Source organism: Pan troglodytes, chromosome 1, assembly GCF_028858775.2.
Source record: "Pan troglodytes isolate AG18354 chromosome 1, NHGRI_mPanTro3-v2.0_pri, whole genome shotgun sequence".
Taxonomy (NCBI): Eukaryota; Metazoa; Chordata; class Mammalia; order Primates; family Hominidae; genus Pan; species Pan troglodytes.
Window position 1 is genome coordinate 18,925,391 of NC_072398.2, and position 21,467 is coordinate 18,946,857.

The 21,467-nt window shown below is 46.0% G+C and overlaps 1 protein-coding gene across 1 annotated transcript in view; it reads right to left on the reverse strand.

The window, feature by feature from the left end:
• GALNT2 (polypeptide N-acetylgalactosaminyltransferase 2) overlaps nt 1-21,467 on the reverse strand; it is a 215,317-nt gene that overhangs the window by 18,942 nt on the left and 174,908 nt on the right. The window contains exons 7-13 of the mRNA XM_003308809.6: nt 19,798-19,919; nt 17,068-17,155; nt 13,943-14,030; nt 12,656-12,759; nt 7,868-7,994; nt 536-628; nt 196-279 (exon numbers count right to left, since the gene is read on the reverse strand). Of these exons, the coding sequence (XP_003308857.1) occupies nt 196-279; nt 536-628; nt 7,868-7,994; nt 12,656-12,759; nt 13,943-14,030; nt 17,068-17,155; nt 19,798-19,919 (706 nt within the window). The remainder of the gene's footprint in view (nt 1-195; nt 280-535; nt 629-7,867; nt 7,995-12,655; nt 12,760-13,942; nt 14,031-17,067; nt 17,156-19,797; nt 19,920-21,467) is intronic.

Genomic DNA, 21,467 nt, shown 5'->3' on the forward strand with positions numbered 1-21,467 from the left:
ACAGAGAGAGCAGCAGGCCAACTTGGGAGCAGATTCTCAGCTCCACACCATGGAGTGAGACCACAGGCTCTCACTGGGGCCCAGGTGCCCAGTCTCATGCCTGCAGCCCCACCTCCATTTCCCCTCTGCTGCTTCTATGGCCTTACTGGCTTCTAAGCCCTTACAAAGTGAAACCCCAGATCCCTGGGGACTTACCTTAACTCTGGATAGACATTTTCAAGGTACCATTTGAAAGGCTTGCAGCTGAGTTTCTTCCTAAGCTCCAATCTGCTCTGAATACTGGAGAAGAGGGAAATAAGATTCCTTTATAAATTTTAAGAATAGATGGGCTTTCTACATCAAACTTGAAAATCTGCTGAGGAGAACAGGGTTGGGGCAGGTGGTGTGGTATGGACTGCCCACGCTCCTGTGCCCACAACCCCTTCCCGCCTTGGCACCTGGGTAGCTGAATTCAACGCTGGTGGCAGCCCCTTACCTCCCACCCCCATACCCCAAGAATCCCCAGTAATTGTGTGAAGGCAGAACTGCCACTTACTTTCCATAAGGAACGTTTCTAGCGGAAGGCACTGCTGCATAATAGAAATTTTTGTATTCATCCATCCAGACCTCTGCTGCCCGGCGGGTGTTTCTAGAAAGAAAATAAATCTTGAGGTGTGATTTGCTTTCTTTCTGTCTGCATCACTCCATTTGCACCTGTCTGCTGGCGTGTGACTGAGGCGGCTCCCTCTGGGTGTGCAGCAGCTCCAGCTGGGATCATGGCACACAGCAGAGGGTGGGCTGTCCCCACCAGCACGTCGAGCTGGACCTGAGGGGAGCCAGCCTCAGCGGGTGCTTACTGAACCATCGGAATGGCTTTCTTGTCACACAGATGGTCAAAGGGCAAAAGGCAAAGTGGAAATTACAGCACGAGCCGGTATTTTAAAGGAGGGACTGGGGTCTATATCATGAAGAAGGACAAAAGAAAGTTACTCTTTAAAAACTCTCGCATCACGCGTCCACAGAGGGCCGGGGCCACAGAGCACAGCAAGGAGATTCCAGGCCCCACGGCCTTCTCCGTCACGGCTACGACACTATCAGACAGCTTTGAGGAAAAGTTCAGACTACATAAGATAAGAGTTCCTGGGAAAATCACTTTCTTTTCTGCGGGGCTAAGCTGAAAGACTGCCATGTTTGCACTAGCTTTTTTTTTTTGATGGAGTCTCGCTCTGCCGCCAAGCTGGAGTGCAGGGGCGAGATCTCGACTCACTGAAACCTCCGCCTCCCGGGTTCAAGCGATTCTCCTGCCTCAGCTTCCTGAGCAGCTGGGACTACAGGCATGTACCACCACACCCAGCTAAAATTTTTGTGTATTTTTAGTAGAGACGGTTTCACCACATTAGCCAGCATGGTCTCGATCTCTTGACCTTGTGATCCACCCGCCTCAGCTTCCCAAAGTGCTGGGATTACAGGCGTGAGCCACCGCGCCCAGCCGGCTTTTCTAGAAGGAAAGAAAACCATGTGCTTAAATCTCATAGAACCATGATTTGCCATAAATAAAGCCCCTGGGACAAGCTACTCTTGAATGTCTGACATGCATTAAAAGCTATCATCTGCATAGGTATCAGCAGCGTATCCTGCCTAGAATTATCTTAAAGCATCCATGAAGTAGCAAGCACACAGCCAACCTCTTTGCTCCCATATTCTGGTCTCGGCTACAAGGTGGACTCCCACTTCAGGCTATAGCTAGCCCTCCTTAAGAACCCCATAGAGAAGGCACTGTGTTCTTCCAAAATAAATACAGTAAGGAGGCAATGCTCGCCTTTTAAAATAATTCCGTAAAATGGCGAAACTTTCAACTGATCTGAGATACCACTATTAAAATAATTTCTGTACGGGACCTATATCTTTCATATAAGGTGATATATATACTTTTTCATTTTAGGAAGTAGAATATGGACTATTATCCATAATGCCATTCAACACAGATAAGAACATATGAATGCACCTATTCTCTGACCCAGCAGCTCTACTTCTAGAAATTTATCTCAAGGCAGCAATCAACTAGGAATGAAATATACATGTGAAAATATGCTCATTTCTGCTTTGTTTATAATGGCAAAAAAGAAAAAAAAGAGAGAGAAACTTTATGACTAAATATGAGGAAGGAATCAAATGAAATATTCTGTGACCACTAAAAACATGAGTGTGCATCTTACATGTTGACAGAAATGATGTCCTGGACTTGTGGGAAAATAAAACAGTTTGCAGAATTGCATATAGTGGATATGTGTGTAGAGGCAGAAGGAGAGCCAGTGAGCAAACGAGAGAGAGAGACAGAAATAGATACTGACAGAGGAATTCATCAAATTATGAGAGTGTTATGGCACAACTGGTTTGGTGATGAGACTGATGAATTTTTACTTTCTCTCTATTAAAAAATATACAGATACAACAATGAGTACTTAAAGTGCTGGGGGATACTGGATCATACATATCATTTCTCAGAAGAGCCACTAAATATTGTTAGTGGGGTTTTGGGGTTTTGCTAAGTGACCTATGCCTTAACCTATGCCTAGTCAGTTTTTAACCAGTTATTAACTTAAATACTTGTAACATCTGGCACCTGGATTTCCCCAACAGGGACATGAAAGGATTTGATTCCAGAATGTCCTAGGTTCCTTTCAGCCTTAATGATTTAAAGGTTTTATCAACTCCAGTCATACTGTTTTCAAATCACTCAAGTTCTGAAGTGACTAAATCACTTAAAAATTCCTAAACGCAAAGCAACTCTTTTCTGTCTTCGTAATAGAAAAGGATAACTAGGCAGCCCCAAGGAATGATCTCCATGTGCTACTCAGTGCTAGCTCCTTTTATTCATTTATTTATTGGTTCACTCAGGTATTTATTTGGTATCTACACCAAACAGTCTCAGTGCTGCAGATACAGTGGCACCGAGGGAGACTCACTTTTGTCCAGGCCCTCCTTGTTTTTGCAGGTATTTGCAAGTATTTAGGTAGTATTAAATAAGTATTAAATAAATATTAAATGTCATCTATTACAAGTTGGGCATCACTAATCCAAAATGCCCTAACATCCAAAACTTTTTGAGCACCAACATGAGATAGTGACGAAACCGCCTTTGCAAAAAATTTAACAATGACAAAATTGACAGTTTAAGGCATCTGACCTGACTGACTCCATCTAACTTCTAACGTCTAAACTGCCCTTGTTCACTCCTGGGCATAGGCAGAACTAACTTTGGGAGAAACTTAGTTTATAGTTTAACTTTAAAACAAAGATGGTAACAGCCCTTTCCCCAAACAAACCCTCTTTTTGTCTGGGTACCAGACTGCCTTTGTTGGACTAACAAATCAGTCACAGATTTGCAACTTCCCCAATTACTCCTGCAGATAACATCACCATTGCAGAACGTAAGATTGGCCTTTTGTAATGTCTTTTCAGGCTTCTGCACTTCTGATGACTCCATCCAGATCTCCAGCTTGTCCTGTGGACCCATCCATGCAGAAGCAGACTCGGCAGGCACAAGGACCATTTTCCACACCCCTATGATTGCACCTCATCCAATCAGCAGCAGCCACTCCCTAGTCCCCAGCTCCCTCCAGATTATCCTTGAAAAACCCTAGCCTCTGGATTTTGGGGGAGATTGACTTAAGTAATAAAATTCCAGTCTCCCACTTAGCCAGCTCTGTGTGAACTAAACTCTTTCTCTATTGCAATTCCCATCTTGGTAAGTCAGCTCCATCTGGGCAGCGGGCAAGGTGAATCCAGTGGGCGGTCACAGTGACGCCTTTGCTTTCTGATGGTTTAATGTACACAAACTTTGTTTCATGCACAAAATTATGAAAAGTATTGTATTAAATTAACTTCAGGCTATGTGTATAAGGTCTATATAAAACAAACAAATTTTGTACTTTGACTTAGGTCCCAGCCCCAAGATATCTCATTAGGTAGTACATATAAATATTCCATATCCTGAAAAAGTCAAAAATCCAAAATATTTCTTGTCTCAAGCATTTTGGATAAAAGATATTCAACCTGTATAGGAGATTAAGAGAACCTGCAGCTGGAAAGAGACCTCAGAAATACAGTGATATAATTCCACTTCTTTATCTTTCAGATGAGTCAACTGAGGTAAAGAGCAGCCTGGCTGAAGGTCAACAGCAGGGCTTTTTAATCAGATTCATGCTGCCCCAAAATAATGAAACCCTGGATCAGCTTCTTTTCCAAATCTCGAGAATACAGGCTCCTGGGCTGTGAAATACAATTTGAAAATGTTTCTCTTCTAACAAAGAGTGCAATGTCTTGAGTACTTTAACATACTGTTTTCTGAAATCTCACTGTTTGCTGGTAGGTATCAATGGCTTTGGTGTGGGGCATCTGATATGTCTATATAAAGAATCTCATGCTGCCCCAGGAAAAAGCACATATGTCCACATTTTTGTTTGATTTTGTAAAGCTTATTGTACAAGATCATATTTTTGTTTTAGTAAAGAACAAAAATGAAGTTTCAACATTTGTGAAGAAACATAGTTTTTGAGAGAAGATAATTTGGTCAGAAGCATTATTTGTTATTTTGGCTTCTATTAAAGTTTTCTCAGAAATCAGATTCCCTATGTGAAAAATCTGACTTCTGTATAATAGGTGTATTGTATAATCTGTACTTTTAAGAAGTTTAAAAATGGCCAGGCACAGTGGCTCACGTCTATAATCCCAGCACTTTGGGAGGCTGAGGCGGGCGGATCATTTGAGGTCAGGAGTTCAAGACCAGTTTGGCCAACATGGAGAAACCTACTACTAAAAATACAAAATCAGCTGGGTGTGGTGGTGCATGCCTGTAATCCCTGCTACTCAGGAGGCTGAGGCAGGAGAATCGCTTGAATCCGGGAGGTGGAGGCTGTGGTGAGCTGAGATCGCGCCACTGCACTCCAGTGTGGGCAACGAGATCGAAACTCCGTCTCAAAAAAGAAAAAAAACCAAAAAGTTTAAAAATGGCTGGGCATGGTGGCTCACGCCTGTAATCCCAGCACTTTGGGAGGCCAAGGTGGGCAGATCACCTGAGGTCAGGAGTTTGAGACCAGCCTGGCCAACATGGTGAAACCCTGTCTCTACTAAAAATACAAAAATTAGCCGGGCATGGTGGCACATGCCTGTAAGCCCAGCTACTTGGGAGGCTGAGACAGGAGAATCTCTTGAACCTGGGAAGTGGAGGTTGCAGTGAGCCGAGATCGCACCTTTGCACTCCAGCCTGGGCAACAGAGCAAGACTCTGTCTCAAGAAAAAAACTAGACAAAAGATAAGCTAGCAATCCCCACACCCACACCCACCCCAAGGCTTTCCCTATTTCTGTAGGGGCAGCACGCCAGCGCAGTTGTGTAACAAAGCTCCTGGGCATCACCCTAAATTAATTCCCTGCTCTACCTCCCTTCTCTCTGCCGCCCTATTAGCAAACAACTGCCTGCTTCGCCATGGAGCTGGATCTCACCCCATCTCCACTGCTACACACCTGCTCCAGGTACAGCCAGGTGCTGCTTAATGAGAGGGATACAACCTGAAAAATGCATCCTTAGGCGATGTTGTCGTTGTGCGAACATCATAGAGTACATTTACACAAACCTAGATGGTGTATCCTTAATATACACCTAGGCTACATGGTACAGCCTATTGCTTCTAGGCTACAAACGTGTAGAGCACGTGACTGTCCTGAACACTGGAGGAAACTGTAACACAATGGTAAGTATTTCTATCTAAATGTAAGTATTTCTATCTAAACATAGAAAAGGTAGAGTAAACACACGGTACTATAATCTTACGGGACTACTGTCACCGACCAAAACGCTGTTACAGGTGCATGACTGTATCACATCTCTGGCCTGGGCTACTGCAACAGTGCTCACAGGACCCTTGCTTCTGGCTCCAAGAGTGGAGGGGGCACTCATACCATTGTTTCACCATAGGGTCACCTCCTGGCCACCCTCTGCCCAGCAACCACACGGACCTTTCCAAAGCATAAAACAGACATCAGGCACTGCTGAAAAGCCCCAGTGTTTTCCTCCAGAATCAAATAACATCCAACGTTTCCCATGACCTGCAAAGGTGCATGGCCCGGGCCTGTCTAGCTCTTCTGCCCCTGTGCACTGTCCCCTTACTCTCTAGGTTCCAGCTCCCCTTGGCTTCCATTTGGCTGATATGCCAAATGCACCTCAGCAGCCTGGATCTGCTCCTCCTGCAGGTAGTCTGATTCCTTGGGGTCCCAGAGGGACCTCCTCCCACCTTTCAAGTCTGAACTCACCTAACACCTCCTCAAAGGTTCTCTTGACCATGAAAACCTCTCCTACTGCTTGTCCTAATCATGCCTGACCACATGACTGCATTTTATCTTCTTCACAGCATTGATTACTATTTGAAAATACCTTATTTAGCTGTGTGTTTTGCTGTCTACACTCAAGAGAAGGCAATCTCCCTGAGATCTGGCTTGTACGCTGTTCTATCTTTAGCATGTAAGAGAATTCCCTAGAAGGACACTTGGCTTGATAGAACGGCTATTTGCTATTTTACTTTCGGAAAGCCCTTCCGTTGGCATCTTCATGTTTACTAAAATATATCTACTCTCCATCAAGAATCGTGACTGTGTCACAATGTCTTGTGGTATACACAATTAGTACAGCTTGACTTTAATATTTGCTATGGTTTGAATGTTTGTTCCCTCCAAAACTCATGTTAAACTTTAATTGCCATTGTAACAGTATTAAAAGGTGAGGCTTTTTTTTTTTTTTTTGAGACAGAGTCTCGCTCTGTTGCCCAGGTTGGAGTGCAGAGGCACGATCTTGGCCCACTGCAAACTCCGCCTCCTGAGTTCAAGCGATTTTCCTGCCTCAGCCTCCCGAGTAGCTGGGATTATAGGCGCCCGGCACTATGCCTGGTTAATTTTTATATTTTTAGTAGAGATGGGGTTTCCATGTTGGCCAGGCTGGTCTCAAACTCCTGACCTCAGGTGATCTGCCCATCTCGGCCTCCCGCAATGCTGGGATTACAGACATGAGCCACCATGCCCAGCCGAGGTGAGGCCTTTAAGAGGTGACCTTTAAGAAGTGACTATGCCATGAGGGCTCCACTCTCATGGGTGGGATTGATGCTATTATAAAATGGAGAATTTGGCCCCCTCTTGCTCTTTCCTGCCCTCTCTTTGCCCTCCCACCATGTGATGACACATCAAGAAGACCCTTGCCAGACACCAGCACCTTGATCTTGGACTTCTCAGCCTCCAGAACTATGAGTAGATAAATTTCTGTTCATTTTAAATTACCCAGTCTGTGGTATTTGGTTAGAGACGCATAAAATGGACTAAGACAATGTTGCTTTTAGTTGCACCTTGAATGGTTATAAAATGAACTTCCTTCTTTAAAAAATTTTCCCATAACATTTTTGGGGGTGGTGTACAGTTCTAAGAGCCTTCACACTCATGAAGATTTGTCCAACTACCACCACAACCAGGAGACAGAACAGCTCTGTCCCTCCTCCAAACATCCCTAGTGCTGCCCCTCTGCAGTCACACTCCCCGCTTCCCTGCCATCCCAGCTCCTGGCCACCACTGGTCTGGCCCCATCCCTAAAGCTGTGTTTTTATGAGGCTGTGACATGAGTGGAATCATGTATGTAACTGCTTCTCTCACTCAGCATCATGCCCTGGAAAGGCGCCCAGGTTGTATCCTGCATCTGTGGAATGTGCCTTTCAATTGCTAAGTGGTATTCCATTGTATAAATGCACCACACCCACTGAAGGACATCTGTCCTCAAACAGCCCAAGGTCAGGTCCTGCTTTCAGGGTAGTCATCAATGTTTTGGACCCCGCTCAGCCTTTCACTACTTACCGGGCAAAGACAGTGCCACTGCCACCCGGGAACGTGTAGGGGTGCTGCTTCCGGAACACGTGTCCCACACGGCTGCACGGGATGATCTCCAGGCTGCCACCACACTGCCACACGCGGAACGAGATCTCTGAGACGATGAACAAGACACGGGTGACTGACAGAGCCTGGGACACACCTCTGCAACAGCAGACACACCAAGCAGGTACAGAGGCCCCCCGACCACCCCATCATGGGGCTCCCATGCCCTCTGCTGCTGAAGGAGATCTGATAAGGACCTTCCTCTTTCCAGAACCTGATGCAGAACTCTCTAAAGGAGAGACATTTGACACACTTGGATCTCTGGACCACAATACAATCAAGAAAACATGTTCACGGGGAAATATTTTTCAGAGGTGGAGTAGACACCTTGAGACAAGAATGCTTCTTGGTCTACTGTAAATATAAAGGCCTCCTGGCATATGATCATGTATACCCCAATATCATCATAACTACTGAGTGACAAAACACTTGTGCTGAATTCTTCACTAGCTGGCTCATGATCATTTGCACTTGCTTCCTATCAACACCGTGGGAAAAGGCAACACTGAAGGTATATAAATATGTATAATTAAGCTTTATTGTTACATATTCTAGACAACCATATATGCCATCTTTCTCTAAAACTTATTTTTAACAGACTGAACCCCAGGATGCATCTTGGCTTTTCTCATCCAGGGAAAAATAATCCCTTCCCTCAAATGGAAAAGTTTATTAAATACAAGTCCCTGTGTATTAGCAGGCTCAAGTCTCCAGGCAGAGTTTGGACTTATGGACTATGGCCTTAGGGACTGCCTTATGGACTATGGTAGTGACCAAGGACAGTCAAGTAACTGATTGATATCTGCACGCTGCTCACAGGCTTGGACCAGTCAGTAACCAGCTGGCCCAGGTAGGAATGCTCCCTGGGGAAGGCTGCTGTTGACTTGCTTCAACACAGAACTGACTGGCAGGAGGAATGAGATGTGTAGGTCTAGGCACTACCCACACCTACTTAAACACACAGACTGCCCTGGGCATTGGAACTTAGTCGAAGCTTAGACTGACTGGTGCACCTTTTGTGACACACAGGTACCTTCCAACCAGGTACCTGCCCTTATCACCACTGACTAGGTGAGTGACTGGAGTCTGAGTCAGGGGTCCGACTGAATGCAAGAAACAGATTCAACAGAAAAACTAAGAATTTTCTGAAAGGCAAAAAACAGTTTTTCTTTACAAGGTTTGTATAATACAAAAGGGAATTTTACTCTGTATTATCTAAGATCCCTAAGAACATGTTAGGGAGGCAGGACAAGAATCAACAGAGTTACTGTGAATGACAGGACTTCATTTTTTTTTCTGGCTGGATAGTATTCCCAGGAAATTAAGTGAAGTAAGAACAGAAAGTTGAATACCATGTTTTCACCCATACATGGAAGCTAAAAAACACTGATCTCATAGAAGTAAAAAGTATAACGGAGGATAGTAAAGGCTGGGAAGGAAGGAGTAGGGATTTTTTCAAGGATACAAAATTACAGCTAGAGAAGAGGGATCTTGCTTGTATTCTACAGCCTTGTAGGGTGACTCTAGGGACCCACAATATATACATAGTTTCAAATAACCAGGAGGAGGATACTGAATGTTCCCAACACAAAGACATGCTACATGTTTGAGATGATGGATATGCTAATTTCCTTGATCTGATCACCATACATTATATGTATTAAAACATCACTATGTATCCCATGAATATGCACAATTATCTGTCAATTAACAAATTAAAAGAAGTAAAAATATACACATATAATATCCACAGAGTGTGCAGTCACTGTCACCAATGCAGATTGATCAGAAATAGGGTGGGTCCATCACAGACCATACAGTGAGTTGATGGCAACTCCTGCAGGCAGTCAACCTAGTTATGGCAACGGGTGCCCAGAATGCCAGGCACATGGCAGGAAATACAACACAGGGGTCAGAACACCATGAGTTTCTACTTGGGTCCAGCAAACTAATGCCTCACTCACTAGCAATGGGTGATCCATGCAGCTGTTACGGGGCTTTAATAAGCAACTCTCTTGTAGTAATAGAAAATGTATGGTTACAATCACATAAGCATAAGCAGTGAAAGTTTCTGACTTTACTTTTTACAGTTCCCAACACAACCTAAGAAGTTGTCGGCTGGGCGCAGTGGCTCATGCCTGTAATCCCAACACTTTGGGAGGCCGAGGCAGGCGGATCACCTGAGGTTGGGAGTTTGAGACCAGCCTGACCAACATGGAGAAACCCTGTCTCTACTAAAAATACAAAAAATTAGCCGGGCATGGTGGCACATGCCTGTAATCCCAGTTACTTGGGAGGCTGAGGCAGGAGAATCACTTGAACACGGGAGGCGAACGTTGCGGTGAGCCAAGAATGTGCCACTGCACTCCAGCCTGGTGACAGAGCGAGACTCCATCGCAAAAAAAAAAAAAAAAAAAAAAAAAAAAGAAGTTGTCTCTATTTCAGAAAATAAAATTTAAATATCCATTTGCCTCACCACAAGATTTAGAATCAGGGGCTAGGAAATCCCCTTGGCTTCTCTATGGGGAATCTGTTAAGCCAACAAGGGGGGATCCTTCCAGGGCTTTTGTGGGAGATTTTCAAGGCTAAGTATAACTACAGTATCTTCAGCGTTGATTTCATTTGAACCCTATAACTTTGAGGATAATTACTCAGTAAAACTCAATGGCTTTTTAATTAGGCAGTTAGTGTTTACATCTTGGTTCTGAGACCCTGGGCAAGGTGCCATGACCTCTGCAGACCACACTCCGTTAAGAAAGCACAAACAGATGATTCCCTGGAAGTACTTAGCATCATCCTTGCACGACAGGGATGTAGAGAAACATAGATGATGCCCCCAAGGAGCCTTACCCCCATTGTTAGAGTTAAGGGTTAGGTTCTTGGTCCTCCATTTTAATTGCTTAAATGACATAAGGACTTACATGATTAGGAAAATGGGAAGCTCTGGTCATTCCAGCGGGGCACACGTTGAGGAAGTGGTTTTGGATCTTACTCGGGCCTCTCCGCACCACACACCTCTCCCAATGCACACCCACAGAGGCCCCTCAGGTTGGCAATGGCTAGTAGTGTGCACGGCCCCCAGAAGCAGAAGCTAGAGCAGTGCTAAGGAGAAAGGCTCATGGCATGGCCTTCTCACGTGAAGCTCTTGAGCCCTCCAAACCTCACTGGGAGTACAAGTCCTCGGCATAACCCAGGAGAGCCCCTCACGGAGGGACAGATGCTCCATCCTGGGCAGAGATGTGCTCCTGCTTGCAGGGTTCATCTTCACCCCAACCTGAACTGCTCAGACCCTGGAACCTCCTAGGCACAGCTACATAATAAATACAAACACCAAACCACAATAAAGCAGCTCCTTACAACAAATCTTGCCCCCAATCTCTGGGTGAATGCCTCCTTAGATATGTAAATCAACACTCTTCCTACACGATGACACAAAATGCTGGCTGATGTCTCATTTCAGCTAATAGTATGCAAACTTCTGAAAACCACACTGTTTTTGAGAAATGGCCACCTACACGATACGCTGCCCTACTGGGCGACCCTGGCCTGCTGGATTTCCACTAAACCATTAGGGGATACCCATGGAACAGGGTGACAGAACTCTTCTTTAGAGGGTTAACAATTCTGAAGCCTTTTGTACTCAAGTGACTTCAACCCAAGCTTTCCCTAGAGGTTAATGTATCATTTTTTAAAAACAACCCAAAAGGAGTTTGACTCACGGTCTCTCCACCCGCACAGTATAGTAATCGAGCCTAAAGAAGCTTTCAACATCAAACCAAGGCAGAGAAATCCTCAAAGATGAGATGGTATCACTGACTTCAACATCATAAAACAATGGAAAAATAATAGGCTAGGCTAGTCTTTTCTTTTAAAGTAACAAAAACTTTCAAAGTCTCAAAACTATTAAAAATGAGTGGCCTCATTTTTCCCTCTTTCCTTCTCCCCTGTCCTCCAGGGTACACTCACCCAAGGACGAATGTAAGTTAACAACACTCAGCAGCCCAGGAGAATTCGCTCAGAATGTCAAGCATTTGAAACAAAAGGCTTAATTGAAACAAGCAAAAAAGATCTCCCCCACTCCAAACCCTAAACAAACAAAACACATCTTTTCATCTTTTATGCAGTAAATATAAGGCTACCAATATAGACCACAATGTGTAAAATTTTGCTGTGCCTAAACCTGGGTAAAAATAATTTGCATGGGGTATTTAAAAACAAAAAACAAACAAACAGAAAAACAAATGAGAACCATTCACAAAGGTAGTCGAGAAGGGATTAAGTGCCAAGGCCTCCCTGCCCCATCGGATTTTCATGATTTCAATTCAATCAATCCCACCAGCCTCGCCGGGGTTCATTTTCCACTCTCCACCACTCAGCATGAATCTGAGCTCCTGGACTGTTTCCCTCTGTTTTTGCAAGCCTGCAACATTCCAAACACTTGGGTTCAGACGCCTTGAAAGAGTTTGCATTTCCCTTCAAAGACTTTATCCGTATTCTGGCATCCTCCACTCTAACTTAGGGAGGCACATTTTAATGCCCAACTCATGAGACTTTCAAGAGCAAAAGGGGTGTTACGTATGTGTTTGCAAGGATCGATTAAGCCCAGTGAATGGTCACTCTGAAGACTTTAAAATTTTTTTTCCAATTGGCACCCTGCCTTTTGCAGAGCTGAGGCACTTCTCTGTCCTGAGATTTGAGGCTTGTACATACCTAGGTTCTCTCCTCCCCACACATCCATCATCATGTCGTACTTCCCCAGTTCTTCAAAATAGAACTTATCCATCACAAACAGCCCACCAGCAATCATGGGGGTTCTAAAGAGGCAGAAAGAAGAGGGGGGAGGGAGGAGAGGGCAAAGTCAAGGTTAGATTGCCAGCACCCTTGTGCCAAGGCCAAGCCTTGATTCCCTAACAATAAGCTGATCTTCAGAACAGCCACACTGCCACTGTTTTCTGCTCAGTGCCCAGCATGCCACTCTCTCTGCTTCACCACTGCTGCCTTCAAATGCCTCCCCCACTGTCCCTGCCTGGATGTTCCCACAGTGCCAGGGGCTGGACTGAGCCTCCCCTATGCGGGAGCAACTGCTGGGGCTGGATCACTACTCACTGACATGCTGCCATAGGCAAAGAACTCGGCCTTTCTGTGTGTCAGTTTCCTTATAGGGTAGCTATGAGGATTGCAAAAAATCATGGGCATAAAGCCCTGAGCACGCTTAGGAAATGCTCCACAGCACCAGCTCTCATTATCACTATCATAGATGAGACTCCACCTCCTACAAGGGAACCCACCATGCTCCTCACTTCATCATCCCAGGAAGGGGTTGACAACAGATGTACGCTGAGCTCCCTACTTTGTTCCCAGAAGCGATGCTGTGCGAATTCACTGTAAAGTGCTGGGAAGGTCTATGGCACATTGCAGATGTTGGCTAAATGTCAGCAAATATATTTCAGCGCTAAGTACTCTGTGAATGCTATCTCACTTAACCGTGTGCCAACTTGGAAGAGGTGGCCCCCTCCTCTCCCCAGCTAGAGAAGGCATCCTGACTCTCAACCAGAAAGCCCACTGCCCGGCCTGGGAATCTTAAAGCATGGGCTTCATGAGCATGAGCTCCTTCCTCTGCAGGAGAGCAAAGGCCTGCTGGGCAGTGGCAGCAGTAAGCCTCCTGCTGCCCACCAAGCCCCTTTTCCTGGGCCTGGGGTCAGCTCGGAGATCCTGCTCTGCTACAGAAACGCTCTACATTATCAACATACAGGAATGCACAGACCTAGCAGATAGGCCTTATAAACCTATGTGAGACTTCAACTGTGGAAAAGAAATCTCCAAGATTTTATTCTATGACCTGGTGGAAGGTGCTCATCTTTGAGCTAAGACGAGGGGAAACCGGAGGGCAGAAGGTGAACAGCCCCCACTGGGTATCCAGGTGACGCGGGCCCAGCAAAGAAGCTGGAACCTGGGGTCTCATCTGGGAGGGGCACCCTGAAGGATGCTGGCACTTACTTTATAGGGGCGACTGGGTTCCCCTGCCGGGACCTTCTCTGCTCAGGCGTCATGTAATCCCACTTGAATACCAAGTTCCAATCGAAACCTGCCAGCCAGGAAAAGAAACAGGGTGTTGACAAGAGACTGGCCACTTCCTCCCGACACCCCCATTCCTCACAGCTTAAAAATATTCGATGTTTGGAAAGAACTCAATGAAAACCAAAACAAAGCCAAAAAAGAAGGTGTGGAGGAGAGAGAAGGGGACTGGGGGCGTGGGTGTAGCTGAAGAGAGAGACCGGCAGTGAGGGTGAATGTTGAAATCTTCTCCCTGCCCCTCCCTAAAGAAAATGTGAGTCAGGCTTTTCTAATATTGAAATGCATAGGAAAAAATGAAATATGGGGAGAGAACTGGGGTCTGTGTGGTGATAACCAGGGCATGTCCAAGGGCTGCAAGGATGTGAGGAAAAAGAGCATCCAACATGAAAATCAAGCCGTGGTACCTCCAACACTGCCCCAGGGGAAGGCAATGCTGGGGAGGGAACGAGGCTTTGTCAGTTCCCTGGGCCAGCAAACTTCAGACTGTATTTGCAGCAAGAATGGAGTGGGAACATGCTGGGAATATGAAAACTTTAAGGGAAAATGAGCCAGCGGAAGTTGCCAAGCTGGGCAAATAAGCTTCAATTTCAGATATATTTGGCACCTGTTGCATTTCATTTTTGGAATCCACAGACCCCTGAGGATGGAAGAGCCTGGACCCTGTACCCGGACTTGGTTGTGGGCATCTGCAGGGCCTCAGGTCTCGCTCTTGCTCCCAGGGTCACACACATAGTGCCTCTTGGAGGCCAGCAGGCCCCACCTGCGGAAGCTGTCCTGGTGCATCAGGAGGCCACTTCTTGGCAAACACATGGCTCATGGTGCTGCATTTCCAATTCCAAGGGTCTGACAGCAAAACCTAATGACTCTAGGGCATGCATCTTTCAATCCTCTTAAGCTCTCTGCCATCAGGCTTTTTGTCAACAGGGCTTTTGCAATGCCCAAGTTTGGATTTGTCTGCATGCTTTGAATTCATAGTCTGTCCGCCCTGACAGCCCCAGTGACTGAAGGATGGCGGGTGAAGGTTTCTGAGTGTCCTGGGCTGGCCAAGAATTTATGGCTCTGGACAAAGAGGTCTCCCAGCTCCCTCACTGCAGCATAGAGTGGCCTCAGGCAAAGAGAGAGGGAAATGGACAGAGGCCCAGGCAGTGGGGACAGGAATGCACAGAGAGGAGACCCCTGGGGGCCCCTGAGCTGGCTCTTATCATGGTGCCTCAAAGGCCACGAAGGAAAACCAGAAAAACAATGTCCTGGCTGTTTCACTAACAGAGAAGGTTAAGGATTAGCTGACATAACCTTTCCTTTATTTTTTTGATGTTTACTATTATCTTATTATTTATTTTATTAATTTGGTCCAAAGAGAGAGGCTATAGCAGATTAAAGATCTGTTAAGAATGGCATCCTTGATTTTTTTTCTAAAGGAATTTCATAAAATGCTCTTAGGGTGAATGTGGCCCCGTTCCTCTGACCCAGAAGACCTGCATCCCCACACGGAGCACCTGGCTGTTCTTGCCCCTGCTCTGACATACGCAGCTGCTTTGGGAGAAATACAGCCTGGTAGATCTCAGCTCTTCCAATACTTGGGGAAATACGACATTCTGAAAGCCAGGCTTTCTAGCTATCTAAGGATCCCTCCTCTTTAATGTCCCCAAATATTTTACTTCTTACCATTTGCTGGGAATCGTTCCCGAATGTTATGTTTCCCACCCTATGTACAGTCCTCCAAGCATGCCCGCCCTCCCGCTGATGTCTAATTCCATTATGCCCTGTGTGGCCAGCACAATTATCATCCCATTTCCCAGAGGCGGAAGCTGAGGAGCAGAGGCAAAATGGCCCGCCCGTGATGACGGGGCCTGCAAGAGGCAGGTGGGGCCAAAGCCCACAATGTCTAGGACCGTGGCTGAGTCTCCCTAAAAAGTCCAAGTATTCTGTTTTCTGGGGTTAAGGCTTGCTTGCACACGTATGTGTGTGTGTATGAATAAACAGGGTCTCACTCTGTCTCCCAGGGTTGATCGTGGCTCACTGCAGCCTTGACCTCCCAGGCTTAAGTGATCCTCCCACCTTAGACCCCTGAGTAGCTGGCATGCCATGACACGCAGCTAATTTTTTTTTTTTTTTTTTAAATAGAGACAAGAGTCTTGTTACGTTGCCCAGGCTGGTCTTGAACTCCTGGGCTCAAGCAATCCTCCCACCTTAGCCCCCCCAAAGTGCTGGGATTATAAGCGTGAGCCACTGCACCTGGCCAAGGCCCTATTTTATAGTTTTACTGTCGTCTTTTTTGATGTTAGACCATCAGTTAACCCTCTGCCCAGTGTCTATCTAGAATACTTCATCTTCACACAGATGAAAGCTCTTTGAGGTCTTTGATAATTTTTAAGAGGGTAAACAGACAAAGTGCTCTTGGGGCTCCAGGGTGGGTGCGGTGAGGACATACAGGAAATTGGTGTGGTCATTCCAACGGAAGGGGACCGGGGTGATGTAGGCACAGGTGTTGGGCTGGGAAAGAGGGGTACAAGAAACCATGATACATGCAAGGGGCTGTATCAGCAGAACAGGGTCACACGTGGGCTTGGTGAGGGCGAGGAGGTTGAGGATGACACAGGTCTCCATCTGAGCAACCAGAAAGAGACCAGGCTGTCAGAGAAATAGCCAGGGTGAGCAGAGAAGGCAAAGACAGGCTCCAGCCCCTTGAATCCCACAAAGCCTCAGCTCCCTGAAGCTTCTCACCCCAGATTCCTGCAAGGAGAGCTTCATCATCTCTGATCACAAAGGACACCATATCTGTTCATGGAACCACATGGCTCGCAAAAGTGACAGAAGGTCAAGGAAGAGGAGAAAGGGAAACCCAGGAAGCTCTTTAAGGGAGCAAGCCTATTTTTTTTTCTCTTTATGAAGTCCTACTCGTTAAGCACACAGGTGGTTTTTACTCAGAACACACACTACGGCGTGAACACTGTTGTCACTGTCACTCCTGACAATGAGAGGGAGTCGTGATCAGATGCTGGTGTAGACGGGACGAGCTAGGCAGGGGCACCATGACAGACACCTACCGCCCTTCAAGTCAGCAGATGCCCCCACATACTGAAAGTTGTCCATATTAATGACATCGATGATGGGTGACACAACCCGAGTCCTGTCCTAAAATACAAAGAGAGGAGTAGTTATCAAAATCCCAGCAAAACAAAAAACCTGCCCAACCATAGAAGGCATTAGTATTAGGCAGGCACAGGGCAAACCCAACTGGCCCTTACTACCTACTACCCTAGGCCCTCAAGAACCCAGCCTCCCCACCCAGACCGAGAAGGTCTTGCTCTTGGCCATCCACAGATGTGCTGTGGCCTGCTGGGAGGCAGGGAGGGAGGTCAGGAGTGGGTGCGTAGCAGGAGTCACTCTAGGAGTGGAGACTCCCATGGTTATGGGACAGGTAGCCATCAGTTCACCCAGCTAAAGGCAAAAACTGTGTTGCTGTGTCCCAAGGGTCCTTTTCTGTTTGCCCAAATACCATTAGTGATTTGTGAGCTGCAGTAAACTTCAGGAATGGAGTCACTGCTAAAATGCTCATACATCAAAATTAGGAATATATTTCTATGTGGGAGTGTGTGTGTGTGAGAGAGATGTGGTAAGTATCAATATTATCACAGCAGAAGGTTAACCAAATCAACTAGAGATTTCCAGATTCTACGTTTGCCTCAGCTGTAATTCTATCTTTTTTGTTTTTTTGTTTTGTTTTTTTTTGAGACGGAATTTCACTCTTGTTGCCCAGGCTGGAGTGCAATGGCGTGATCTTGGCTCACCACAACCGCCGCCTCGCGGGTTCAAGTGATTCTACTGCCTCAGCCTCCCAAGCAGCTGGGATTACAGAGATGCACCACCACGCCCGGCTAATTTTTGTATTTTTAGTAGAGATGGGGTTTCTCCATGTTGGTCAGGCTATTCTTGAACTTCTGACCTCAGGTGATCTGCCTGCCTCGGCCTCCCAAAGTGCTGGGATTACAGGCGTGAGCCACTGTGTCCAGCCCCTGTGATTCTATTAAAAAAAAAAAAATCCCCCTAGATTGAGCCATGTCTTTATGCCACATTGCCATCATTCTGGTAAGAGTTTGTGAACATAAGGCCTTTTAACATCTCTAACCTCTTTAAGCTCAAATGACGGATGCTGGTGAGAGACCCTGGACTGTGCCCCATGCTGACAGTTAACCAAAGAGCAAGTGTTTTCCTTGAGCCACTTAGAGAACCCTTATTAGCCAGAAGAAAGATTTAGAAATACAACTTAGTAACAGAACCAGCAGAGCTAAGAACATACTACATCAGAGGAACAGGTGAAGGAACATGCTAATTAGGAACACACAAACACTGCAAAGCTCTGTAACACCCAGGTGCAAATCTACAGGGAAAAGTAGGCTGTGTGGTGCATTGAGGGCAGAGAAGAACACAACTTTCCTTGCCTGGCTCAGTCTGGTTCTAGGTGTATGAGTTAAAGGATATAAACTACCTTACATTTTGTTTCATAAGGCTCAATTTAGTGAAAGTTAATAGGCTTGGCACTTTCTCTCCTCAATTTAGGAGCAGGCGTTTGAAGCAGTTCTGACAATCTGACCACTGAGCTCGGTGACCTTCGCACACCCAAACACTGCCATGGCAGTTTTGGTTTTGACTGCGCTTCCCTGAGAGACAGCCTGGCGGAGCGTAGCCAGGGAGAGCAAGAAGTTGTGGGGTTGGGGTGGGTGGGGATTCCAGGGCGGGTTCTTCTTGGATATAGCTGTATGCACATGTGTTAAGAGAGGGGCTCAGATAGGGATTTAATGAAACTGGCTTTGCAATCCTGGCTCTGCTACCTGTATGATTTTGCGTGCATTATTAAAGTTCCCTGAACCCCAGCCTGTTTACCTGTCAAACGGAGATAACGAGCGCATTACAGGTAACATATAAAAAAGGCCTAGCACGTAGCCCCAACTTGATAAAGGGTAACGAATATGATTTTCATAATTCCTAGTAGCTTGTGGTTACTTAGTATTCCATGACTCACAGCCCATCAGCTATCCTTGCTATGCTCAGGCAGAACTACTTGTTCATTTTCTATTTCCTTTCATTAAGTTTGCTTTATCGCCCCCAAGGAAGTGCTTTCTTAGTAGGAAGGAAAGAAAAGTCAATAAAACAAGCAGAAGGCAAGAGAAATGAAAAAAGGCCAAATGTAATATTAGCAATGATGTTTCTAGAAAGCAGAAGGTGCAGAAGTGTAGCCGCGGATCACCCTCTGACAACCCCACCGGTCCCTGTATGCTTCCTAGCCACACCCCTCTCCGACAGGAGCCTGGAAGCCTGCTGGGCTAACCTGCCCTACTCACTAAGAGCAGAGAGGTGGCCCCAGGGACAGCTTCCCCAGCACGCCCCGCTCTGCGAGCTGCAAGAGATGGCACTTGCTAGGTGCCGGGCAATGTTCTAAGCACTCTGCGAAGCTGTAGGCGGGGAAGGAAACTGCTCCCATGAAAAGGGCTGCCTTCAACTAATCAGGCTCTCACCAGCCTCTGCTGATCCTCGCCTCCTACCTGTCAACGGATGGTTCCTCCTACTGATGGATTCCTACAGCCAGTAAAACAGTCTTTCTACAATGCCCCAAAGGCATTTTCTTTCTGTCAAGGAAAACTGCAGATGGCGAGCTCAGCCCCTACCAGCCCTGACGCCCCACTCCCTGTGTTACACCTCCCCTGGACCATGCTCCTCTCTGTCCCCTCTACCAACCACCCACGACCTGACACCCCTCCCAGCCCCCGTCATCTCACCTCCGCCACCCTTTCCAGGAGGGGCTCCAGCCAGTGCTCATTACACTCGCAGTGACTGTCCAGGAAGGTCAGGACCTTGGCTTGGGCAGCATCAGCCCCCCGAACCCGTGAGCGCATGAGGCCTGCAGAGGCGAGTTGGAAAGCACGTCAGGAGAGAGAAGCCACAGGGCCAGCACAACCCCATGCCAACCGGCGACGCCTCCCTGCCCGCAGCTCTGCAGCCTGCTTTCTGGGCACGGAGGTTACTGTAAACTTGCTGGATGAGATCAAAACTGCTCCATGAGACAGACTATTGTCAGAACTTTTAATTTTAATAGTTATATTGGATGACTGGGAGGACAACGTTCTTAGAACTACCGTCTTCTGAGAAAGGCCCTTTACATTACTGAAGTCTCCTTTATCAAGTAACCAAAATGTGGAACTTTTATAACTACATTCCTCTGACACAGCAACAGTTTTCTAACTAACTGGGCTAAGGAAGGTGTCACCCAGAGACTTCCAGTGCTAATGGTGTTGATTTTAGTGGTGATAATATTTCTAACAGTGTTGTGAATATCTCTGTCTTCTAAGACTTATCAGGAGCTAAATAAGTTGCAAAGCCCTGCTGTCTGCCTTTTACACAAAATTAGTTATACTATTGGTCAAATTCTACAATTTATATACTTGTGATGTGTTAATAATGTGCATGTTCATTATGACACAAAATATAAATAGTGTATTTCAAAAATTAGCCGTGGGTGGTGGCCTGTGCCTGTGCCTGTGGTTCTAGCTGCTCGGGAGGCTGAGGTGGGAGGATCACTGGAGCCTGGGAAGTGAGCCATGATTGCGCCACTGCACTCCAGCCTGGGTGATAAGAGTGAGTCCCTGTCTCAAAATAAATAACAAATAAAATAAAATAAATAATAGTATATTTATCCCTGGATGTTGTGGTCATAAATGGCTTTTGCTATATATGCTGGGCTTTCTATGTGAAGATGATGCAACTATTCATAACCCGTGAGGACAAGTCTGCTAAGTACTTTTTTCCACAGTCAAAATGGGTTTTCAGTGATTCCTATGTGGCTGTATGCTAGAACAGGGAAAAAGACTAAAGATTTTAAGTTGTGATAACTGCAAAACAACTTGTATGGGGCAAACCTTTGCTCCAGTAACAATTATAAACTCTGAGCAAAATATAAAAAGCAGCAATTTGAAAGCCAGAAGCAGACAGAAACTAGATAGGATCCAACCCCTTAAAATAAGAAAATAACACTGAGTAAGCTCTGTGTTTATACGGCGTTTTCCACGAGGATGCGCTCCAATCCACTGCAATGTAGCCTTTTTTGGCTTGAGTTGTTAGAGGATAGAGAGTTCAGAGCTTCTGCTATCTGGAAACTGAAGGAGATCCTGGAAAGGAGGTAGGCCCCAAATCTGGCAATAACCTCCTGTTAAATCTTTGGCTGACTTCTGAACCACGCAGGAACCAAGTCCAACATGAAAAGCAACAGTTAAGAAGGCAGAAAAAACTTGAGTTTCAGCTGCTATCTACTGCAGAGAAAACAAAGTTTGGAATTTGAGTCCTGCCAAGTGTGACATGCTTGGTAAAGATCTCAGTTCTTCTACAGGAACTTCAGAAAGACCACACATAGGAATATAGACTATGTATCATGAATAACGGACTCATAAAAACA